This window comes from Acinonyx jubatus, chromosome B3 (genome assembly GCF_027475565.1).
Source record: "Acinonyx jubatus isolate Ajub_Pintada_27869175 chromosome B3, VMU_Ajub_asm_v1.0, whole genome shotgun sequence".
In the NCBI taxonomy this organism is placed as follows: Eukaryota; Metazoa; Chordata; class Mammalia; order Carnivora; family Felidae; genus Acinonyx; species Acinonyx jubatus.
Genome location: NC_069386.1, coordinates 39,350,392 through 39,375,810, shown reverse-complemented (window position 1 = coordinate 39,375,810; position 25,419 = coordinate 39,350,392). Strand labels below are relative to the sequence as shown.

General features: G+C 47.5%; 2 protein-coding genes across 4 annotated transcripts; one reads left to right on the top strand and one right to left on the bottom strand.

Annotated features, from left to right (window-relative positions):
* On the top strand, nt 1-10,747 carry SLC51B (solute carrier family 51 subunit beta). Of its 2 annotated transcripts, XM_053223872.1 has the most exons (5): nt 1-304; nt 3,281-3,399; nt 6,967-7,067; nt 8,106-8,196; nt 10,421-10,747. In XM_053223872.1, exons 3-5 carry the CDS (start codon nt 6,971-6,973, stop codon nt 10,632-10,634), a joined length of 402 nt encoding a protein of 133 aa, XP_053079847.1. In that variant the 5' UTR covers nt 1-304; nt 3,281-3,399; nt 6,967-6,970; the 3' UTR covers nt 10,635-10,747. The 2 variants fall into 2 exon arrangements, with proteins under 2 accessions (XP_053079847.1, XP_014943619.2); XM_015088133.3 differs by lacking the exon at nt 3,281-3,399 and having other exon boundaries at nt 12-304.
* On the bottom strand, nt 3,765-25,419 carry RASL12 (RAS like family 12). 2 transcript variants are annotated; one of them, XM_027067531.2, is made up of 5 exons: nt 25,077-25,095; nt 22,914-22,970; nt 16,124-16,475; nt 15,512-15,702; nt 3,765-12,887 (listed from the first exon to the last, which is right to left on the bottom strand). In XM_027067531.2, the coding sequence occupies exons 3-5, from the start codon at nt 16,214-16,216 to the stop codon at nt 12,512-12,514; spliced, it is 660 nt and encodes a 219-aa protein (XP_026923332.1). In that variant the 5' UTR covers nt 16,217-16,475; nt 22,914-22,970; nt 25,077-25,095; the 3' UTR covers nt 3,765-12,511. The 2 variants fall into 2 exon arrangements, with proteins under 2 accessions (XP_026923332.1, XP_026923331.1); XM_027067530.2 differs by having other exon boundaries at nt 10,993-12,887; nt 16,402-16,475; nt 25,077-25,419.

The window sequence follows — 25,419 nt, the reverse complement described above, 5'->3', positions numbered from 1 at the left end:
TATGGAGCTGCTGGCTCTTGCAGATCGTGAAATCCAGGCGGAGCCTGTTTGTCATCTAAGGCCATTCATTCAAGAGGTCATTCACCCTGGAGTGACAGAGGAGGTTCCAGGCCTGGGTGTGTGCTAAGGGCAGAGCTACCAGCTGGGCCCCACTGCCACAGGCTCTACAGCACTGTTCCCCCAGGTGACGGCTGTGACGGGTGCTCAGGCGCAGAGACCATCCAGTGCTCCGGTAAGGGGAGGACATAGAAACCAACGCTGCTCCCAGCAGCAGATCAAGGCAGGCCCAGAAGTCAGATCCCAGGTGAGTGTCATCAACCTCCCATGGGGATGGGTGGCTTGGGCTCTTTGGCAGGAATCATGGTCCCATGGCAGATGGTTAAGCCCTGTGTAAAACACAGGAATCTCCCAGAGGGGCCTAAGGAGACATAACTAAATGCAATGGGATATCCTGGATGGGACCCTGGAATAGGAAAAAAGACATTCACAGAAAAATAAAAGCCAAATAAATCATGAAGTTTAGTTAATAATTTAAAAAAAATTTTTTTAATGTTTATTTATTTTTGAGAGAGACAGAGACAAAGCATGAGTGGGGGAGGGGCAGAGAAAGAGGGAGACACAGAATCCGAAGCAGGCTCCAGGCTCCGAGCTGTCAGCACAGAGCCTGATGTGGGGCTCAGACCCACGAGCTGTGGGATCATGACCTGAGCTGAAGTCGGACGCTTAAGTGACTGAGCCACCCAGGTGCCCCTAGTTAATAATTTTTTTAAAGCAGGTATATTAATACGATGCCCATTCTAGAAGGAAACTGGATAAGCGCTCTGAAGGAAACGTGTCCTTTGTTCCTGTGGCCTCTAACACAAGCAGGGAGGGCTGGCTCTCAGTTCTAGGCTCGTATTCATGTTGTCATTGTTTGTTTGTTGGCGTATGTTTATTACAACAATATTATACATATTTAAAGCACACATTCCACTGTGGACATCAACCCACATGCAGATTTGTACACCACTGTCTTGTCCACTGTGGCTTTATAGTAAGTCTTGAAGTCAGGTAGCATCAGTCCTCTGATGTTTCTCTTCTCCTTCAGTGTTATGTTGACTAACTCTGGGTCTTCCTCTCCATATAAACTTTACAATCAGTTTGTCCATATCCATAAAATAACTTGCTGGGATCTTGGATTGATATTGCACTGAATCCATAGATCAAGCTGGGAAGAACTGACATCTTATTAGTTCCATTAATTAAACATCCAAAATTGGAGCTGTTGTCTCAAAAGATAGAATATATACAAACACTAAAAAAATACAAGTATGCTAAATATATACTTAAAATATACATACAAAATACATACATTAAAAAATATATAATTACATGTATTGTTTGCATGAAGGTAGTGTGTACTCATGAGAAACGTATACAGTACAGAAATGTTCAAAGTGAACACCCCACATATCCAGGCCCCATCCACTTCCCCAGAAAGAGTCAGTGTTGGCTATCTTGACCTTCACGCTCTTTCTCTGTGGGTCTGGGGGGGTCTGCATATGTGACAGGAGCCTATGGCCAATGTTGCTAGTTAATCCAGACCCTCCTGCATCTGAGACTGGACAGAAAATCACAACCCTTCTTAGCAAGTGCTCTGGACAGATAGCTGGAGCTGGAACAGCAAATCATACATTAGCCATTCCTGTAACTTTGTCTTTTCCTTATTCAACAGATGTTCAGTAAGTAATGAGTAAGTAGGTAGTAAGCTTCCAAGTCCAGGAAAGTCTAAAAAAGATCTTTCTTGGGGGCGCCTGGGTGGCTCACTGTCATCTCAGGTTTTGATCTTAGGGTCATGAGTTCAAGCCCCACATTGGACTCCACGTTGGGCATGGAGCCTACTTAAAATTTTTTAAAATAATAAAATAAAATAAAATAAAATAAGACACTTTCTTTCTCCTTGACTTCCATCTCTATCTTGACATGCAAATGATCATTCATATATGAAAAACTTAGCTCAGTATTTAAAAAAAATTTTTATAAGTTTATTTATTTTTGAGAGATAGAGACAGAGAATGAACAGGGGAGGGGCAGAATGCAAAGCAGGCTCCAGGCTCTGAGCTGCCAGCACTGAGCCCGACGTGGGGCTCGAACCCATGAACTGTGAGATCATGACCTGAGCTGAAGTCGGACGCTTAACCTACTGAGACACCCAGGTGCCCCAAACTTGCTTAGTATTATATTTGTGTCAAAATATTTCTCCTCAAAATATGTAGATGCTTCTTTATTTCTCGCAGAGCATTTAGAGTTGGAAAAAAACTCTGATGTCAATCCTTTTACTAGTACTTTGTTTTTCTAGTTGGCTGTTTGCCATCCAGCTATCTTTGGATGTTCCTGACTGAGCGTCCAAAGCTATTGCAGAAAGCTGTATCAGAAGAGGGGTGCTTGAGATTGCCTCCGAGACCCTCTGTTCTCTTTTTGTGTTTGTTTTTGGTTAGCCCCATGACGTTTTCACCGTGGGTCTGTTCAAAACTCTTCTGTTTTACTTCTTTACTTTTATTTCCATTCCTGCCCCCTTTTTCCTCTTCCCCCAGAGATAACTATCCTAATATGTGTAATGTGTATCTTTTTTAAAAAATGTGTTTTGTAAAACGTGTAGTTTTGTGTGCATATATTTTGAATTTTCATAAGTGGTATGGCATGCCCCCTATCTGTTGGGGATAATTCTTTGGGATATATACATACTCAGGAGCAGAACTGCTGTGTCGTGAGTCGTGTACACTTTGGCTGATTTGCTCTAGATGGCGGCCTGTCTACATGCCCTCTGTTAGTGCCTAAGGCTATAGTCCCAGAGCTCTACCAACACACAGCATTATCTACCATTTAAACTATGTCCATCAGATAGATGTCAAGTGCTATTTCATTTTTGTTTTAATTTTCATTCTTTTGATTACCAAAAGATTGATCACTTTTTCATATGCTTGCTAGCCTTTGGGTTTCTGATTTTGTAAGTTGCCTGTTTATATCCTTTATCTTTTATTACGGTTCCTATCTTTTTCTTGTTAATTTGCAAGAATTCTTTGTATACTCTAGATATCAGTCTTTTCTTGATTTTAAGCGTCATCAATATCTTATCCCAACTGGAAATGTGCTTGTTACTTTATTGAGGGTATTCTTCATTGAACGGATAATCTTATTTTTGATATAATCAAATCCATCAGTTTTTTGTTATTGAAGATTTGAGCTTTTAAGAAGTCCTACCTTGCTTCTATTAACTTATATTTTTTCCTCTTCCAATTAGGTCTTTAATTTTGGAGTCTACTTCAGTTTGCTGTTAGATGTGCACCTCGTCTTCCTTTTCTTCATCAGTAGCTAGTTACCCTGACATCATCCACTGAACAATTCCTCCTTTACCTACTGGTTAGTGTGTCCAGTTCCCACGTGTACATAGGTCTCTATGAAATCTCTGTTCTGATCCGTTGGTATAGTGATTTGGTCTTGTGTCAAAACCGTATTTTAAAAATTTGTTTAGAGAGAGATTGAGAGAGCACGTGAGTGGGGGAGAGGGACAGAGGGAGAGAGAGAAAGAGAATCTTAAGCAGGCTCCAGGCTTAGCTCGGGGCCTGATGCCGGTTCCATCCCACAACCCTTGGATCATGACCTTAGCCAAGATCAAGAGTCAGACATTCATGTGACTGAGCCACCCAGGCACCCCAAAACCACATTTTTTATCACTATGTCTCAACCTCTAGTGGGGCCAGTCTCTCCTCTTTTTTTTTTTAAGATTGACTTAGCTACTTTTATATGTTTACTTTTTCCATATAAATGTTAGAATAAGTTTATCAAGATCCTCAAAAAGTCCAACTAGAATTTTGATTGAAATTGTATTGGATTAATAGATTAACTTGGGGATAATTGACATGTTCATAATATATTTATCCTTTCCAAAATCATAGATGTCTCTCCATTTATTCAGACCAACTTTTTTTTTTGTCCTACAGTTTTAATTTTCTTCATAGAGGTCTTTTCTATGCTTGGAAAAGTTTATCTAGATGCTTTATGGCTTTGATGCTATTATGAGTGGCGTCTCATTTTTATTGAATTTTCCAATTTCACTAATATTGTGAGAAATGCTACTGAACTTGTATATAGCAACTTTAGTAAATGCTTCTATTAGTTCTAATTGTGTGTCTTTCTAAGTAGATGATCTTGTCATCTGAGAATTATGAGTTTTACATCTTTCCTATCAAATTTTACACTTTATTTATGTATTCATGTATTTAATTGAATCTACATTACATATAATATTGTGTAAATTTCATGTGTACATTAGTTTGATACATTTATATATTGTAATATGATTGTCTTTGTAATTGTATTTATCACATTACATAATTATAGCATAATATTATTGTCTATTTTATGCATTAGATCACTATGGCTTATGTACTACTAGTTGCAAGTTTGTACCCTTAAATAATATAAAGCTTATCTCCCCCCCAACATTTCCTGGCAACTACCATTTCCCTCCATTTTTTACAAGTTTGACTTTTTAAATTTTTTTTATTTTTTATTTTTATTTTTATTCATTTTTTTAAGTTCTTTATTTTGAGAGAGAGAGAGAGAGAACATGAGCAAGATGGGGCAAAGAGAGAGAGAGAGAGAGAGAGGGAGAGAGAGAATCCCAGGCAGGCTCCATGCCTAGCATGGAGCCCAACCCGGTGCTCAATCTCACAAACCATGAGATCATGACCTGAGCCAAAACCAAGAGTCAGGCACTTAACTGACTGAGTCACCCAGGTGCCCCTAAGTCTTTTTTTTAGAATCCACATAAAAGTTGTATCATACAAGCTTCTAATGTCAAACTGTCCTTCCATTCCTGGTATTAAGCTTCCTTGGTAATGATTTTCTTAATACATTGTTGAATTTGAGCAATTAGTACTTTATTTTGGATTTTTTCATCTACTTTCATAAGTGAGTGGGCCTATCATCTTTTCTTTTTGCATGGTCTTCATGTAGTTTTGAAACCAGTGTTAAAAGAACAATCCAATTGGTGCTGTTCATTTTGGGGGACAACTCATTTAAAGTAAGAATTATCTGCTTATTGAGAGTTTATTAGAACTCACAATTAAAGCCATCTAAACCTGGACTTTATTTTTCTGAGAGTTTCAAGTATCTTGTCTAGTTTTGACATTTTCTATTTTTCTAGAAATTCATCCATTTCTGGTTTGTCAAGTTTATTAGTATATAGTTCAAAATACATTTAAAAAATTATTTGAGAGAGAGTGAGAGAACAGGGGAGGGGGAGAGAGAGAGGGAGAGAGAGAATCCCAAGCAGGCTCTGCACTGTCAGCACAGACCCCCACACAGGGCTTGAACTCATGAACCATGAGATCATGACCTGAGCCAAAATCAAGAGTTGGATGCCAGGTGCCCCAGGTTCAAAACACATTTCTATATATTTAAATCTCTGGTCTAACTTTGGTTCTATTTGTATCTTTTCTCTTTTTCTGGATCAATCTTGCCAGAGATTTATTTATAAATATATTTTTAAAAAACAGGTTTTTGGTTTTGTTCATCTTGTCAATTCCCCCCTGCCTTGATTTCATTGATTTCTACCTCTATTTTTAGTATTTCCTTTTTTGTTCTTCAGAGGACCCAGGGATTTGCCTAGACAAATTAACCAGAGGCAGAGCCAGATGAGGGGCCAGCCCCTTGGTCTTAGATCAAGGCTCACTTCCCATGGCCTGAGGCCTCCTGTCAGGAGCCCAGAACAGCTGGGAGAATCAGCTGCCACAGCCGGGCCCCAGCCTGGGCACAGACCTGGGATGTATCATACAGAAACCTCATGTGTCTAGTCAGAACTGAGACATGCAATAAGTGTAAAATTTACACCCAATTTCAAAGACCTGGTACAAAAAAATGCAAAATATCTCAACCATTTTTATATTGATTACATTGAAATGGTACTTTTGGGGATATGTTGGATTAAACAAAATATGTTGGATTAAACAAAGTTAATTGCACCTATTTCTTATTTTAATCTGGAGAGTGGGAATTTTTGTAAGAAGCAGTAATAGCATAGGTAGTACAAGAATATGTCAAGCACGATGTGTGACTGTTTTGAGGCTGACTGAGGTTTGGTAAACACAATTAGCTTAACCTGTTTTGTTTTGTGGGAATGGAAACAGGCTCAAATTAAGGAAGGGGTTTATCCAGGGAGCATGAGTTCAGTTTTTTCTGTTGCAAATGGCAGAAAAACAATTCTGACAACATGTCCAAAAAAAAGAAAAAGAAAAAAGAGAAAGAAAAAAAAAGTTATCAGAGGTTTGCTGAGGACTGACCAATCTGGCCTAGGAATGGTGATGGAGAAAGAGGAGAGCCCAGCTTTCAGTAGCAGGAGCTGGCGACTACCTTTCTCTGGCACTTTTTCCTATTCTCAGCTCTGTGTCTCAGGTCTCCAGAAGAGAGGCTGATAGGCCCAGGCTTTGTGGGGAGACAGGAGCCTGTGATAGGCTATTACATGGCATCAATGGTGAGAGGTGGGACAATTTGCTAAGAAACCCGGGTGACCTAGTGCGTTGGGCAGCAGAAGCTGGATGGGGATGCTGGGCAGGCAAAAATGAAAAATGTCCCTTACAACCTGCCAGCGACTCAATCCTCCTTACTCCCAGGTCAGTGCTCCTCTCCACACATGATGAGTCTCAATAAATATTTGAGTGTCACCCGCTTCAATGGTTTCTGCCTCTCCAGACCCTACCTGCCCTGAGGCAGTCTTGGTCCAGTAACTCTGAGCCAGAGGAGAGCTGGGTTAGGGTAGTAAGGGAGGTCAAACTGGGGTGGGGTATCCATCCATGCTCTCTGCTTTGTTTCCAGGGGTCTTCAGGGCTTTGCTAAAGGGCCAGAACCTAGGAGGCCAGGTGGGCAGCTTGGGAACAAAGGGGCCTAAGGATTTCATTGTCAGAAACGTATCCCAACCGTGAACAGGGGCATGGACCACAATGACGGGGTCATCCAAGCTCCAGCTGGCACCGTGGTGCCTCAGGAACTGCTGGAAGAAATGCTTTGGTTTTTTCGAGTAGAAGATGGTAAGTGGTGGGGGACTGGTGGGGGGTGGGGGTCTGTCCTCAACACAGAGTGGAATCTGGCTGAAGCCCCCTGACACAGCCTCATCCTTCAGGCTGCACATGTCCTCCAAGGTGGGGACCGAGGCTGAGGGGTCTTAATTCCCCAAGGGGTCTGGCCTACCCGCACCCTCCTCTCCTTGGGGTGTGGTCATTCATTCACTCATTTATTCAATCGTTCACAAGTATTTATTAAGTTCCTTCTGTGCAGCAAGCACTGTTCTCAGCACTGAGGTTACAGCAGTGAATAAAGCACAAATGTCCATGCCCTCATGGAGCATACATTCTAATGAAAGAGAAAAGAAACCAGACACACAAGTAAAATGCATAGTATGTTGGTGATGAGTAATAAGGAGAAAAACTAAGCACAGAAAGGGAATAGAAGTGTAGGTACTATGGTCAAGGAAGGCCTCACTAAGATGCTCTTGTTTGCATAAAGGCTTATAGGAGATGAAATGATTAGCCACGCAGATTATGTGTGGGAAGAACATTCCTGGCAGGGGAACAGCTAATGCAATAGCTTTGAGGCTGGACTCTGCCTCACTTTGGCACTGTGTGGACAGATCTTATTATCCAAATTCAGATTAGCCACTTCAGGTGTTCTCTTTCGGCAGTTGTGGAACAGTTTTACAGCCATCCCTTCCTTCCCACCCCCAGCCTCCTTTCCTTCCTTCCTTTCCTCGCACTGCACAGGGCTGGCCTCTGGCACAACTCTGAAGAGTGTGAAGTTTATGTCCACCCACACCCCGCTTTCCACACGATTATCCAACTGCCGTGCTGTCCCTCTTTAGATTAGGGCTTCTGTAGAGCAGAAATCATGCCTCCCAGTCTCTCTCCCCCACAACTGAGTTCCTGCAGGGCAGGGGTCTCTCTACAACACCCGGCCTACAGCAGAGGACGATTAGTGCTGTGAGCTGAGGCTGAGCCCAAGCCCCAACTGTTGGTGGGCCTGAGGGGCACCCAGCCTCTCCTCAAGGCTCCATTCTGTGTGTCCTTCCCCAGCATCTCCTTGGAATTATTCCATCTTTGCCCTGGTGGGTGTGGTGATTGTGATAAGCATCGTCCTCCTGAGAAAGAGCATCCAGGCAAACAGGTGAGGAGCTGGCCTAGGGGTGGTCTCTGGGGAGGTGGGGAAATCTAGGGAGGGGTCACATAGGGGCTTGGCTAGCCACCCTTTGGGAAAGCAAAATGCAGCCTTTGGGGTCCTTTGACAACACAAAGCTGTTGAAAAACTACCCCCTGTCCCTGGCCAGCAAGCAGAGGTCAGGATCTCTGGTTCTGGAGTCACATAGGTCTGGGTTCAAATCCCAGCTCTGCCACTCTCACAAGTGAGTAAGAGATTCTGATACAAAGGGTCTGGGGTGGTCATTGGCATTTTGCTAAATTCCCTGGATGATAAACTTCCAGGGCTGACTTTTGAGAGCTCCTTGAGGACACAGACCACATCTGACTCAATTTTGTTTCCCCAAGAGACTGGCAGTGTTGGGTTCTAGAAATGATTCAATAAATGCTTGGTTCACACATCTTCCTCCCTCCCTCCCTTCCATTTTTCTTTCAACAATTACTATATACCCACCAGTCATCACTATCAGTAACTTTCAAACAAAAATAATGAGAACCCTTCCCTCATATCTGTACCATGTTTTACAATTTGAAAAGTATCTTCACATTCTCTCATTTGACCCTCAAGACACCTCTGTAAGGTAGGGCAGGCACAAGTTATTTATTTCCATTGTACAGAATAAGGTAATTGAGGATCTAAGGAAGTGTTGGCCTAGCTTCTGTGCTCTTCCTTCTATGCTTTTATATTATGCATGAATTTTCTTCATAGTTCTGCTATAAAGTAAAAAACAAAAAACAAACCCAGTGCCCTTTGTTCACACTGAGAACTAGTACTTATGAATTGCTGTGGCCTCATTCACTACTCATTCTGCAGGTAAGAGCTGAGCACCTGCTCAGTGCCAAGCTCTGTTCTGAGAGTGGGAGCCACAGTCACGGGCAAGAGGGATTCAGCCCCTGCCTTATAGAATTTACAGTTTGGTAGAGGGACAAGTGTAGTTCAGAGTGACAGGTGCTCAGTATGGGACATACAGAGTACAGTGGGAGCACAGCAGTGGGATCTGGGGCCTTCAGGGCAAAGAGATAGAGGGGGGGTGGGCCAAGGAAGCTTTCCAGACTGAGGGACAGCAGATATCAAGCTTGACATGCTGGAGGAGGAGGGCTCAGCCATGTGGCTGTGGCATGTGAAGTGGGATGGGGATAGAGGGAGGACAAGAAGGGGGCAGGACCCAGAATGTATGGGTCCTGGGGGCCATGCCAAGGTATTCAGGTTCTAGCTCATGGGCACTGGGGAGCCAGGGAATAGCTTTGAACAGGGACATGAAAGTCTTATGTTTTAGCAAGGTTAGTCTGGATGCAGGACATAAGAGGAACCAAAGGGATATAGCTTCTAAAAAGGTGACCTTGCCTTTCTTACCCTGTCAGGAGGCATTGCCCTCAACAAGGTCAACTCGGGAGCAAAGTGGCCGTCCATGGGAAAGGCAGACAATGAGCTACTCCTCCTGGGGCCCAAGCAGATTCTCTGGGCAGTCAGCTCTTACCACAGCTCGGTCCCTCTACTCTGGCCAGGAAGTCTAGGGGTACCTTGAGTAAAACCACCTTCGGGGAGATGACATTTAGGGGAGTTACTGGAAGGAAGGCTGGGTCTTGAATGCCAGGTTAAGGACATGGGCAGTCGGGAGCCACTAAAGATGCTTGAGTTAAGGCGTGATGTGTGCACACTGCGGTTTTAGAAACATGACTGGTGCATGGGGGCTGGTTTGGAAAAGCAAGGACCTGGAAGCAGGAAGATTACTTAGGAATTTCCCTAGTTTGTCTGAGGATGGGGTGGGATGAGGGTGGAGATGGTGTGTGGGGTAACAAGGACCTGCACTAAGTAGAATGAAGTCCTGGGATAGAGAATGTGTGGGTTGGCGAAAAGAACACGGAACCCAGAGTCAGGAGACTTAAATGCATGTCTAAGGTATGTGCCTTTTTGACCTTTTTGAGCCACATGTCACCTTGAAGGGGATCCTGTAGCAATAATAGTTGAGCTCATGGTGGCAATGAGGATCTGGGGAGACGATGCACTGGTGAGTATAAACTGTTTCTCTGCCAAAAGAACATCACACTATCTTGGCTTTCTCCCCCAGCAGTTCCCAGAACTGCCCACTGGATTTTCCACCTCGATAGTCCACTTGCGAGACCTAGTCTTGCCCCAGCCCCTCAGTCCCCCAGCTCAGGGAACCCCGATTCAACAGCGTGTTCTCTCCTCCCAGAAATCAAAAGATACTGAGGAAAAACAAACCGGAAACAACAACTCTGGAAGTCCAAGACTTGGCTGAGGCCGGAGCCAGAGAGGACAACAACCTGAACATGCTAAGAGAGACTTTGCTCTCAGAAAAGCAAAATTTGGCCCAGGTGGAAACTGAGTTAAAAGGGAGAAAGGTGCCACTGGTTCTCCTTCCAGACCCACAAGAATCTGAGAGCTAAGAGGGGTCCAGAGCACTGCCCCATGTTGTCAGCAGATTCAGTGAATGAACTGCAATCAAAATATTGTTATGAAAAAAAACCCTCCCTTTTTATTAAAATGCATCTGAAGTGGGCATTTGGAAATGCAGTTGGTTCCAATGGGGGTGGTTCAACACAAGGGGCTTGGAGCAAAATCGCAAAATCCATAGCCGGCCTGTGGGTCAGGAAGCCAGGCTACGACTTCTAGTGTGGTTTTGAGGAGTTCATAGCCTCTCTCTGACCTCAACCTCTCCATCTACATAATGGGGCTGAAGGCTGGATGAGAGCTGTTGTTCTTTCTTTTTTTTTTATATGTAAATTTTTTTTTTTTTTTCTGAGAGAGAGAGAGAGAGAGAGAGCAAGAGCACGAGCACAAGCAGGGAAGGGACAGGGAGAGAAGAGACACAGAATCCGAAGCTGGCTTCAGGCTCTAAGCTGTCAGAACAGAGCCTGGCACGAGGCTCAAACTCACAAACCGCGAGATCATAACCTGAGCCGAAGGCCGACGCTTAACCGACTGAACCACCCAGGTACCTCTAGAGCCGTTGTTCTTAATCCAAGCTCCTGGAATTGCCAAGAGCAGGATTCTGGGCTCAGAATCCCCTTGCCAACCCTTCCTCCTACCAGAACCATTTCCTTTACCTGCTTATCTGCTGAGGGTCTACGAGAGATTTCCTTTGGGCTAGGGGCCCTGAGGTAAACAGAGTTAGAAAACTATAGAGCTCCCTGTGCTAACAATGAAATCCCAAGAGTGCTGTCCTGATCCCACATCTGAGCCACAGTGTTATGGTATAAGCTATGGTGGCCAAAAATGCTTTAGGTTCTATCTTTCAAAAGTGGACTTTGAACATTCAGACCCATTGCCAAAGGTACTGGGTCTTGCTGGACCAGACTACAAACTGCTCTACTGTGTTTCTGCCTACGAGCCTGGGACAGGCTAACAGTGCCTACCGGATGTCTGACACTGCCAGTTACAGGCTCTCTGGATCCTGTGTGATGGTCACTAGAGAGAATGACTTTTTTCTGCAGCTTCGATCATTAAGCTTCAGGAAGCTGGTCCTGAGGGTCCGTGGAGAGAATCCTTAATTTAAGATGGGAAAACAAGGCGGGTCTGCTTCCTGGTGACTAAAACACTGGATGCTCACTACCCTAGGCAACCTAGAGCCCCCAACCTTCTATCCTCATTGAGAGGCAAAGTACCAGAAACAGCCCTTCCTGGGAATTTTGCTTCTCACAGGCTGTCCCATAGGATTATTTAAACTAGATTTTACGTGGATAAACTGTGGGGTTTGGTGCTTGGGGCTTCTGTGAAATCAGAAGACAACAGGAGGGCCAGGCTCAGGCCACCCAAAACCTGTAGCCGCTCTGCCCTTTCCGTCCACTAGGTGGTGCCAGGACTTCAAATCTGCTCCTGTAGAATGTTCTCCGGCCTCCTTGTACGCAGGGCCTACTGGTGGTGACCATCCATCCAGAGCTGTCCACTAGGGGCCACATCTGGCCTGGCTGTTGCTGGAGCAGGAAGGGGTGATGGCACCATGATGGACACTGCAATTTCCTTCCACTTCAGCCAGACCCAGGTCTCCGTGTTGTCTTGTGGCTACTTCCCTTCAGGGTGGGGGAACGGCAGTGGTTACCATGGAAACCGAGGCCTGGAGGGACTAAGAGCAGCATTCTGCCTGTCCCTCCAGCTCACACAGTAAACTGGGTGTCAGGGAAATTACTTGGTGCTGGAAGAGGGATCAACTGTCCGCCAGAGGGCGAGGGCTATTGTTCCATCAGAGGGAAAGCCAGCGGTGAGAAGTCAGCCCCTATCCTGCAGCCCTGCACAGCCCCTAAGTCTGGGATCCTTAGGGGTGCCCTCAGAAGATCTTGAAGCCCTTCAACAGGGTCAGGGTAGGTGCCTTGCGCTTGCTCTGGGCCCGGGATGCCTTCACAGTGACCAGCTTGGCCTGGGCCACGGCAGGTATCTCCTTCAGACTGACAGTGGAAAGTGTGTTGAAGGTACAGCTGGCCAGCCCATGCCGGGCAGTGAGCGGAGCCTGGTGTGGCAGGGCCCTCTCCTCGGAGATGAAGAGGGGCCGGGGCAGGGAATTCTTCTCCAGTTCCCGCCGTGCCTCCCGCACGGCCTCGTGGAAGACATGTTGCACATGCTCAAAGTCTAGGCAGGCAGAGACCTCGAAAAACAGGCACCCAAACTTGCCAGCCAAGGCTGCACCCTCTGCCTTGGTGACCTGCCTGGTGGGGAAGCAGGGCAAGGCAGGGTCAGGAGCACGCATCCAAGTGGGGCAGGCTTGGGCCTGCACTCGGCTCCCCACTCACCAGCTTGGTGAGCTGGAGTCATCTCATCTGTACAACAGGATAGTGACCTCTACCTCTCAGCGTTGTTAAAAGAATTAAGAAAAACCACTTGTATTGTGTGCCTAGTGTAGTACCTGGCACAGAGTCAGTGCTCAATGAATGATGGCTGACCTCACCAAAGCCAGAATTTAGAAACAAAGCTGTAGGCAAGGGAGAAGCTTACTGGTTAGACCCTGTTTGTGCACCGAGGAAGATGGTCATTCCCAGCCCTGCATCTATGCCAGCATGGGTCCTTGGTCAGGAAATGAGCCACCCTCAGCCCAGGTCTGTGGGACTCACTCTAGAGAAAGGCAGTGGTTTGGACTGAAGGGTGTGACCCACAGAGGCAGGGTGGGTGAGGTGACTCAGGATGCCTGTGGTCAGCAGAGCTCTCAGGGTCCATGGGGAGTTTTGCCTGCCTGTCCAGGGGAGGGGCAAGAGAGAGCAAGGGTGGCATTTCATTACAAGGAGGGATAAAAGGAGAGAGGGAACAGCACCCATTGTCAGCTTCGTCCTATACTCCTCTTTTGTGACGGTGGGATCGAATACTTAACTGGGGAGGTCCTGGAAGTTTTGGACCTGAAAGCCATGGGACTATAGGTGAGAGGAAAACAACTGGCTCTGTGTAGGTCAGATGTCCAGAAGAAGGAAGGGGTAGGGGGTACCTGAGGTCTTGAGGCCAAGGTTCCATTGGCTGGATCTTGGTGATCACCCTGCACTGTTGATCACCCCATCCGCCATTCCCAAGGACAGTGGCAGAGCCCATGAGACAGGTGGGTATTGGTGGGAAGAGGTTCCTGAGGGGGAGGGGGACTGGGAGAGGGCTAGTTGCCCAGGGGAGTATCAGACAGAGAGTAACTGGGACAAAAAGGGCCAGAGGCAGAGCATCTAGACTCCCCACCCATGGCTGATGTCCTGTCTGGAAGCTCACTGCTTCCTAAGAAACCTTTTTGAAGGAATACTTGGTATTATTTGCTTTTATGATGGGCTTGAATCTACAGATTTGTCACTCTAGAGGCTTGAAACATGAATTTTTAGAATATGCAGCACCCCGAACACGTATACATGTTTTTGTGAATGGGTGACACAGGTATGTAATATTATCCTCTTATTTTGTTGCAGCCTGGTGACAATTTTATCAGTGGTTCAGGAACCACTGCTCTAACCTATATTTTACCTTCTGGCTGCAAGACAATTATGGGAGACACACCAATGCTCAGCTAGAAGTTTTACTGCTCATCAAATCCTGACCCACTAACCTCAGGACTTGATCAAAGAAGGAAATGAAGATAACTGTCATGACTTTTCTTAGGGAATTGAAACTGCTTGAGTCCCATAATCTTTGTTATTTGCTACCAAACCATTTTTAGACAATCCCTTTGGCAAAGATCAGGATCAAAACAGTTGTCTAAATTTTTTCCTCATACTAAAGACAACTTACCACAATTCAGTCTTCTGACCCCTCTGGCAGGCACTGTGAGCTCTATAATTCCTCAAAGATCACCTTTTGGTTTTAAGATCACACAACTTCCTTCATTTCCTGAGACGAAATTTGTCTTGGTCTGAGGGCTGAATGGCCAGTAAAGGCTCCTACCATGGCCCCTCCTCATGAGACTGCACCCCCTGTCCCGCTGCCCATCTGATTTGTTCTGCACCTAAGTCCCCTCCCTGCTAATACCAGAATGGGCCTTTGAGGCTTGGGGAAGCAGGGTACTAGCCATGCACAGGGAGGGACAGGTGGAAAATGGGTGGAAGGTGCCATACTTCAAAGGTGGGCTGGCCACATAGGACAAATGTCAGTGGTGAAGAAGGCCAGTGGGGTCACTCATCAAGTGTAAGCATCATGCTTTCAGGGGCCAGGCAAGCAGCTCAAATGTATAGGGAGGGTGGAGGTAAGCCATGGGGAGTGGTAAGGCCTGTGGTCAGCTGGAGAGAGCATGCCCCTCCTCAAAGCATTCCAATTCTAGGTCTTTTAAAACTCTGTGCTCGCCAAGCAAAATGCTGCTGTATTTGCTGGTAATCTGCCCTCTGGCCCAGTCTGTGACCTCTGATTCAAGTCCAACTCAGTCTAAGAGAACCTGCCCTCAGCACAGCCAACTTTGGGAGTGAGCCTGGGGCCATGCTTGGGTGAGGCTAGAGCTGGTTGGACCAGAGCAGAAACCTGATTACAGGAGCCAATCACAGCCTTTCTTCTCAGACCTGGAATTGGGCACTGAATAATCAACAAGCTATGGAGAGTGAGGATGGAATGTCCTAGAGACAGGCAAGAAGGGTGAGGCCGAGAAAGACCACAAAGCCCCATGAGGATGGAAGGGGTGGCATCTCTTCTAACTTTCAGGGTCCAACCCCTGTGTGGGCCAGAAGCTCCTCCCTTCCTGCCCTTGCCTGTCTGGAAGACCACTTACCTTTAACCTAAATTTGAGGGGATTATTCAAATTTAGCCAAACAATCCCCAATGATGACACCCAGCCTTTACAAATGAGGAAAGTGAACTCCAGAGAGGACAAACTGTCTGTGCTCACCTGTACTGGGCCATGTCCAGCTTGTTGCCCAGCAAGAGGGCAGGGGAGCTGCGCTGTGTCTCCTTGGCGTGCAAAGCAAGCAGCTCCAGGTAGCTGCTGCTGTCCTCAAAACTCTGGCGGCTGTCCATGCTGTATACCACCAGGAAGGCGTGGGCCCAGTTCAGGTAGCGCTCACAGTTCCTGGGGGTATCCTGGGGTGAAGGAGGGAAGCCTCGGTGGGGGCAAAGGCCTTTACCTGGGCTGCCCACCCACCTCCCCACTCTCTGGGTCTTTGTATATTGTTCCCAACAGAGCCCTTTTTAAAGGGGCACTTGAGTGTGGATTTGGCTTGGTGTGAAAAGAGACATTGTCTCGTAAGCCTCACTCCCACCACCCAGTCAGAGACTTGGAGACCTTGGCCTCTGAGGCACAGAGCCAAGACTCTGGCATGGCTGCTACAGAGACCTGGCTATCCCTGGGCACTGCTGGTTTTGCGTCAGGTTGATGGTGTCCCTTGGCTTTTGAGAATAACTGGTATCCAGTCCTGGCAGGGGATGGTGAGAACATAGGGAAAATGTGTGTACTGAGGGGACCTGGGCCGAAGAGGGTCTCTGTGTAAACACTTGTAAGCACCTGTCTCCATGTGTATGTGAGCATCAAGTCCCAGAAGAGAGGATCTCTGAGTTGATGCCAGCAACCATCAGGTCTCCCCAGGCCCCATCCCATCCCTTCTCACTTGGCAAACGAAGAGATTCCGGAATGGAGAGGTCAGCACCTCATTCAGGGTCACACAGCAAACTAGAGCTTAAAAAGTTTACATATTCCCATCTGAGGCATCCCCTCTGGGACCAGGACTTCCCAGGAGGCTGCATGGACTCTCAGCTCTCCAGGGGTAATGGGGGTACTGTTACCGGGTCTGCAGTATCCATAACCCTCAGGTGGACAGGCTGGTGGTCCACTGTCTCTTCGGAGCTGTAGGTGTCCTCTGCAACAGATGGTCAGCCAGGTCAGAGGCAGTGCAGGTTGCTCAATGGGTGATTGTGTCTGAGTCCCCACCTCCCTGTGCTAGACCCTGGGGGATCTATTCCGGAGCCGGCTGAGCTGGGACAACTGGGGAGGCCTTGGCTGGCACCCAAACGGAGAACACAGAACCTCCCACCGAGGAGAGGCTGCTCTACCTGTCAGGGGTCAGAGCATAAGAGGTCACTCACAGAACATGCCATAGGAGTTGGGATTGTGTTCTGGGTCTGGCCACCAAGCCTACAGGATCAAGTGTGTGGCCCATGGTCTTGTTTAGCAGCAGAGACCTCTGGAGCTACACTGCCAGCCTATCCCCTCCAAACCCCAAACTCCTGCACTCTCTTCCCTCTGACCACAATACCTGGCCCCCAGGAACCCCCCAAGGACAATCCTCCTGCACTCAGTGGTACAAGGATGGGAAAAGAAAAGCACACAACGTGTGTGTGTGTGTGTGTGTGTGTGTGTGTGTGTGTGTCCAGAAGTCCCAAGAAGGTTTTACAAATATTCCTCATCAAAATAATAGCAGAGGACTCTAGCATAGTCAAACGTTTTAGGTTGGAAATGTGGAATCAAACCCAACTTCAACTACCTTTTAGCTATGTGACTTGGCCAAGTCTTTGAAGCAGTTCTTTGAGGCTCTGTTTCCTCACTTTAAAATGGGGATAACATGATAACATTGGCTAAACATTTTTCAGATTTTACTCTGTGCCAGGCATTGTGCTAAATGCTTGTTCCTGCATTTCATAGGGCTGTGTGAGGACTGGATGGGCCCCCAGGCATGGGGCCTGGCCCATCATACATGTCTGGTAAAGGACAGGGGACTGTGGTGCTCCAAAGCTGACAGGGCAGGTTCACATTCCTAGCTGTTATTTTTTTTTCTTTTTCTTTTGAAATAATTTTAGACTTGTGTGGAAATTGCAAAATAGTACAGAGAGTTCCTGTGTGCCCTTCCCTCTGCTCCCCACAAGGTTAACACCTTACATAACCGTAGTAAAATGATCAAAACCAGGAAATTGATATTGGTACCATACTATGAACTAAACTACTGACTTTATTTGGATTTCATGAATTTTAACTTTTTTTCTTTCTTTTTTTTTTTTTTTTTTTTTGCATCTCACACCCTCAAACCTGAGAAAGCAGCAGATGGCCTGGCATGCAAAGGGGACCTCATTGTCATATTGACATTCTTTCTATCTCCAACCTTCCCCTGTGCCACTGGCCCATGTGTATGAGTCCACTTGGCCATCATGTTTCCCTGGGTGCCCCAAGTGACCCCAAGAAGAACCCCTGGGCAGAACTGGGGCCCTCTCTGCTTTCCTCCACCTCCCCAACCCTGGCTGAATTCACCACCACTTTTCTCTGAGGGCCACTGGCAGTTGAGCCAGGCCTGAACACATGCCAGGTCCACTAGCAGCCAGCAGGAATCACAGACAGCTCCCATCCCCAGCCTGTTTGGGGACTTGGATAAATAGCTACTCTTATTCAAAGACAAAAAAAAAAAATCTAATGGAAAATATGCCCCAAATGTTTAACTATATTTAGTGCAAGAAGAGCTGCCCCTAGATGCCTACATCTTGTTCAGATTTTTCTTTATTTTCCTGCCAAAGTTGTCTGATGCACCCCTTTTAGTTGTGCCACACCCCCCCTCCCCAAACAGTCACTGAGTCCTGCCCAGTCTAGGGGAAAATCTTAGCCTAGTGTTGGTCTCCTGTGGTTCCTCACAGCATAACAGCCTTTCAAAGTTACTGTTAGCACCACTAGAGAGAGATGAAGCCCAGAGGAGGAGGGACCTTGCCCACTGCCACACAGCACTCCATCAGTAGAAGGAATGTGAACTCAGGCCTTCTAGACTGGGCTGCCTCCCCATCTAGGCATGGGGCCGCCCATCACCCTCTGCTCAGGGGACCAGCTGATCGTCCAACTCTGGGCAGAGCACAGGGGAAGAGCAGAAGCTCCCAGGCCAGCTGAGGAGGAACATGTATGGGTGAGCTTGGAGAAGCCTCAGATGTCATCTTATCTGGCTTCCTCCCCCATGGCAGGTGAGGTAGGGGGTCCTTTCCAAGTCACAGTATTGTCCTAACTTCCCATCACCAAGTCCTGCTCTCCAGAGCATTCTGGGGTCCTTAATCACATGGGTTTCATAATTCCTAGTTCTAAATAACATTCTGGGGACTTTCATGCTGAGAGAAGCTTCTTTTCCCAAACTATTTTCCCCTCATTTACAGTAATAGTCTTTTTATTTTTTTTATTTTTGTTTTTTAATTTTTTTAACGTTTATTTTTGAGACAGAGACAGAGCATGAACGGGGGAGGGTCAGAGAGAGAGGGAGACACAGAATCTGAAACAGGCTCTGGGCTCTGAGCTGTCAGCACAGAGCCTGATGTGGGGCTCGAACTGATGGACCGCGAGATCATGACCTGAGTCGAAGTCGGCCGTTTAACCGACTGAGCCACCCAGGCGCCCCAGTAATAGTCTTTTTAAAGGTGCCAAAGGAGGGGAGCCTGGGTGGCTTAGTCGGTTGAGTGTCCGACTTCAGCTCAGGTCATGATCTCACAGCTCGTGAGTTCGAGCCCCGCGTCGGGCTCTGTGCTGGCAGCTCAGAGCCGGGAGCCTGCTTCAAATTCTTAAGTTTTTTTTTTTTTTCAACGTTTACTTTGGGACAGAGAGAGACAAAGCATGAACGGGGGAGGGGCAGAGAGAGAGGGAGACACAGAATCCGAAACAGGCTCCAGGCTCTGAGCCATCAGCCCAGAGCCCGACGCGGGGCTTGAACTCACGGACCGCGAGATCGTGACCTGGCTGAAGTCAGACGCTTAACCGACTGCGCCACCCAGGCGCCCCTCAAATTCTATGTCTCCCTCTCTCTCTGCTCCTCCCCGGCTCGTGCTCTGTCTCTCTCTCCTTCAAAAATAAATAAAAACATTAAAAAAAATAATAATAAAGGTGCCAAAGGGAGCTCTGGTCAGAGTGCATGTAGGATGATGCCTCAGAAATGGTGCCTGCATCTTTGCTGGAGCAGGATGAGGGCAAGAGAGGTGAGAAGCTGTCATTCTGCCCCAAGAAAGCCAGGCAAGGTGCTCCCCAGCTCCTCCTTGAGAGGACTCCCTCCTGGGGACCCCTGCCCTTTCTGGAGTGCTCAGCACAGGCACAGCCTTTCCACAGGCACTGATTCTCTCAGCTCCTACCAGCAATCCTAGCCACAACGCTTTAAAAAAAATTTTTTTTAATGTTTATTTAGTTTTGAGAGAGAGAGAGACACAGACAGGGCATGAACAAGGGAGGGAGGGCCGAGAGAGAGAGGGAGACACAGAATCTGAAACAGGCTTCAGGCTCTGCACTGTCAGCACAGAACCCAACGCGAAGCTCGAACCCACAAACCATGAGATCATGACCCGAGCCAAGTCAGATGCTTAACCGACTGAGCCACCCAGGTGCACCATTCCCAGCCACAACCCTTATGCAGACAGAGTACAAGCTATTGGTCCCATCTTCCAGATGGGGAAACCAGAGCCTAGTGCTATGCAGACCTCTGGTTCCAGGCCCTCTAGAACATAAGGCCATCCTAAGTGAAGAAGCACTGGAGTGATACTCATCTTCCTTTGTACATGAGGTTCTCCATAGGGAAATCACTGAGCCCTCTCTGCCTCAGTTTCTTTACCTGTAAAATGGGGATAATAGTCATAGCTCTTCTTTAAAGGCTAAACCTAAAACCAAAATTCAATCTCATGTTTAAGAGTACATATGTCATGCCCAGTACTGCACTCCATGCTAGAAACGGAAATGAATAACACAGGTTTCCATGCTTGAGAAGCTCACTTTGGGTTCAAGGAAGACCTCTGAAAAGGAGCAACAGTTGTTTTACATGTCCTGATGGCTAACTCTCTCCTTGGTCTCCTTGGTCTTTCTCCACAGAAAGAAAGGCTCTGGTCCTAGAGTCCACTGTTGCTGCAGGCAGTCATGGGATAGTGGCTGGAATGTTTAGATGCTGGGGCGGAATCCCAAGGAGGAGTGGGACTGGTCTCCCAGAATGGCTGAAGGGGAGCATCTGGTCATCTCTCCAGCTGACAGGCTCTCAGGCCAGGGAGAGAGACCTAAGGCTGGGGTGACTGACCACTGTGGAGGGCTGCCCTGCCCCCCCCCCCGCCCCCAGACAGTGTGACCACACATTCCACTATCAGGTCAGAACTCCAAAATTACTCAATCAGGAAGCCCAAACCACCACTGTAGTAGGCTCTGGCGAGACCCGGCAGGAAAGGTATGAATTGGGGGCAGGGATGAAGAAACTGGAGGCTGGATGCCAGATAAAATATAGGATGACCAATTAAATTTGAATTTCAGATAAACAGCTAATGTTTTTTAGCCTAAGTATTCCCCATGTAATATCTGAGCTAGGCAGGATCTGTGTTTTGAGGAACCGCCCTTGGAAATCCTCATTTTCCCTTCCCAAATACCCCCTGCTTGTATGGCTTTCCTTCCCACCTCCTCCCTGTCTTCAATCCCCCCACTGCTTCTGCTTCCATGTTCTGGCCTCTCTCAACACTCCCCTGACCAGCACACAATTACATCCTGTTTCCCACCCCCATGGGCATTGACCTCTGCTAATCAAGAAGGCTCCCCTCAGGAGGCGCCTGGGTGGCTCAGTTGGCTAAGCTTCCAACTCTTGATTTCAGCTCAGGTCATGATCTCACGGTTTGTGAGTTCAAGCTCTGTGTCCAGCTTTGCACTGACAGCATGGAGCCTGCTTGGGATTCTCTCTCTCCTTCTCTCTCTGCTCCTCCCCTGCTTGCTCTCTCTCCCAAAATAAACATTAAAAGAAAAAGACCCCTCAGACCTGCTGTGTGACCTTGGCCCAGAAGCCTCAGCTCCCTGGGCCTAATTCTTCCACCGTTCCACTGAGGGGCTATGTCATAGCGCAGGTAGTCAAACCAAGCTTTGAGAAAACAAATCCCTTAGGGACTATGAGTGAGTCACCTGCCCTGTACTCTTGACTTAACCAGGGGACCCCCTCTGCTTTCTCTTTGACATCTTGGGGTTCTATTTAAGATCACCTTGGAAGAAGGGATTCTGCTACTTAGGGAAAAAATTCTAGAACCCAATAGACTAAATAGCCCTGAGGTCCCTTCCTGCTCCGACACTGGGATTCAATATTCCAGTGTGAACTGAGGGCACCAAGGGGCTAAGGGGCTCTTTCCTTCAGGTGTTACAGCACATTCCCTCAGGGCCCTGCTGCATGCCCTGCTGTACTGCGGTTTCCAGCCTGTGCCCAACAGCCCTGGGATTCCCTGGAGAGCCCTCAGGGTCCCACAAATGCTTCATTTCATTCTTATCAGTGGAATGAGTGAAAAAGAATCCAAGACTGCAACCCCCCATTTTCAAAAGGCTAAGAGTATCCAGACACACCATTTTTTTCAGTGAACAGTTTACAAAAAACAAATGTTATAAATGTAAACGTTAATGGAGCGCCTGGGTGGCTTGGTCGGTTAAGCGTCCCACTTCGGCTCAGGTCATGATCTCACGGTCCGTGAGTTCGAGCCCCGCGTCGGGCTCTGTGCTGACAGCTCAGAGCCTGGAGCCTGTTTCAGATTCTGTGTCTCCCTCTCTCTCTGCCCCTCCCCTGTTCATGCTCTGCCTCTGTCTCAAAAATAAACGTTAAAAAAAAAATTAAAAAAAATAAATGTAAACGTTAAGGAAAAGGGCAGGAAAAACGAATATGCATTGTGCCTACTGTGAGTCAAATACTAGGCTAACATGTGTCATTTCTTCAATCCTCACAGTTATTTTCTGAGATAGGCATCTTTACGCCCACTTTTCAGATGAGGAAACAGAAGCTCAGAGAGATTAGGTGACTGCTTCAAGGCTGTACAGCCAGTAATTGGCAGAGCTAGGGTTCAAACTTAGCTCTGACTGATACCAGAGCATCCTTTTTTCCAATATATCATGATATCGCTATAAAACAAGATGAGTTTTCTTGTGTGGTTCAAAAATGGGTCAGCAACCAGTAGCACTAGACAGTTTCTCAAATGCTTTGTCCAGCTTTTCTGGAAAAGTATACTGAGTGGCCATCTTGAAGACCAACACTTAATGGTTGCAGACGTTCTGTTATGTTTGATTTTTTTTAAGTCTCAACATACCTCATAATTTAGGACAAATCAGCCTATCTCAGTTTTCCTAATTAAGCCAACCCCCAAATTGTCTGGGGTGGGCTGTGGAAGGATGTATTTCTGGCATCTAAAACATTTTGTCCCACGGGCTGAGTCATCCTGGGTGGTTCCTCCCCTCTGCCCCCAGATGTTCAATCCTGGTCAGGTCTGGGCCCACCACAGTGTAAGTGGGTGCATGGAGACAGGGGTAGGGGGGATCCAAGTGGGACACAGTAGGAGAATGGGGAGGAGTGGTTCCTTACCCAAATTGGGGTCATATTCGCTGATAAACCTCCTGGTCAGAAACTTCACGGTCAGAGCTGCAGGAAACAGAAAGAAGCTGGCTCAGTCATCCCCTGCTGTCTTTGGCTGCTGGTTCCCAGAGGTTGCCCCTCTCATTTAAAAAAAAATTTTTTTTCAACGTTTTTTATTTATTTTTGGGACAGAGAGAGACAGAGCATGAACAGGGGAGGGGCAGAGAGAGAGGGAGACACAGAATCGGAAACAGGCTCCAGGGTCCGAGCCATCAGCCCAGAGCCCAACGCGGGGCTCGAACCCACGGACCGCGAGATCGTGACCTGACTAAAGTCGGACGCTTAACCGACTGCGCCACCCAGGCGCCCCGCCCCTCTCATTTTAGGGAGGACTTATCTAGCCTCTGTGACTCCTGGCTGACACTAAGCTCAGCTCTTTGGGGGAATGGGTCTAGAAGCTGGGGAGTTGGTTCAAGAAGCTCAGAAGAAACCAGAAATATAAGGAACCATATTCCCCTAGTTGCATCCTGGCCTTTTTTTTTTTTATGGCAAGAAAAACCATGAGAGGCAAGCCTAACAGGTGTTTTTAAAGACTCAAACTGAGGGGTCCAGGACCCACTCAACCAGTTACCTAGACATCCCCCACCCTGGTCAAGTCATGAAAATTCTGAAATATGGGGCTTTTATTCCAGTTTTGGCTATACACCAAAGACTAAGAGCTGAGTTGATCAGTCTGTGATCCCCAGGGTGAGTATGAACACCCATGTCTCAAGTAAACACATTCTAGCCCTTGGTCCTCTATATCTCAAGTCTTGGCTCCAACTAGGGCCTCCACACTCATCATGGATGTTCCAAAGAATGGAAAACCTAAAATGAAGTTCTCCCCAAGTGTACTTCATTAATAGAACTTTGATTTTGTTCAGAATTTAGTGACATAAAGCCCCAGGGCCAGCCAACTATTGTGCCGGACTCTTAAAAAGAAATGTGAGATTTTAAAGAAAATCCTTAAAATTCCTTCCCAAGATTCCTTACAGTGTCATTCTGCAAACTAATACCCAGGGAATACACATACTTTAAAATTTAAATTCCTTCATTCATGTAGTCACTGGCTAAACTATACCAAAGACAGAACTACCATTTGATTTTCAAAGAGAAAAGGGCAAATCTTTTCTGTAGGAAAACATGATTCAGAGTCCCCTCTCTGAGTCAGGGGGCTGGTTTCAAAAGTGGAGAGTAGGATCCCAGCGAGTCTCAAAGAACACTCTGGGGAAAGAAACATAGCTAACTGAGCCCTTGTTGGCCAGTCACTAATGGCTGTAACTGGAAAACAGCCCGCCCACCTTTAGCTGCCTGGGACTGTGAAGTGGCAGGACAGAGGAACGAAACCTTTTTCTGGGTCTCTGCCTACGGGGACACCCACCCACCTGGGCTTCACTTGGGTGAGAGCTGCCAGGAGTGTTTAAGCCAGAGTTCGGTGTTGGCAGAAATGATCTCAGTGGCAACCCAAAATCTAGGTTCATCAAGAACAAGGCCCAGACACCTGGGATGGTAGTCTAAGGGGTTTCCAGAAAGTCAAGAGAGGGGTCTAACTTGAAAATTACATTTGATAAGAATGCACACTTTGTTCCAGAATCCATTGAATTGGGGTGGCCCCTCCCTGGAAAATCCCAATAGCCAGTGACCTCTACCACCTCCCTTCATCCCCAGACTAAATTGAAGAATAGCAAGGCTGTAACTAAGCTCCTAGGGGCCTGAGCTAGAGATCAGCCCCTAACATGTCCTTGCAGTGCTAGTCACCAGGGCCGACTGCTCGCCCCAGGGAGAGGAGATGGAAAGCAGTGAACAGTAAGGGAGAGATCAGCAGAGGACCTTGAGACACAGATACAAGCAGAGAGGAAAGACAACTGGTGTCCGAGACACAAAGGGAAGGACAGGCAAGGAACAGAAGACAGATGAGAGATGGAGGAGCTGAGAACATAGTAGAGAAACAAGAAACAGAAAAACTGAGGCAAAGAAGAAAATCGCGGTGTCTCACTCAACCCACCTGGGCGCAGGAAGCCCCAAAGCCAGTGGGAGAGCCTGCCTGCAACCAAGTCCACAGCGTCCACACCTGCTCCCGGTCTTTCGGGTCTTCCCCTAACTCCTTATCTTCCCTCCCGCTACCCAACTCACCGGACTTGCCAGCCCCGCGGCGTCCCAGGATGGCCAGGTTGACCTCGAGGGGCGCGATCTGCGACCCGCTGCCCACGCGGGGTTTCCCGAACACCGAGGACATGGCGACCCTGCTGAGAAGGTCACGAGTCCTCTGCCGAAGGGCCCCGAGCCGCGTGCCCGCCTGTTGGGGCCCTAGAGAGCTAGTCGCCGGCTCCTTTCACACTCGCGGGCTCGGGCCCGTCGATGTCCGCGCCGGGCCCGGCGTCGAGAGCGGAGAGGGCTGCGTTCCCGCGGCCCGGCCCAGCCGGGCGGGAGGAGGGGCCCGTGGAGGCTGGCGGGCGGGGCCGCCCGGAGAGCCGCC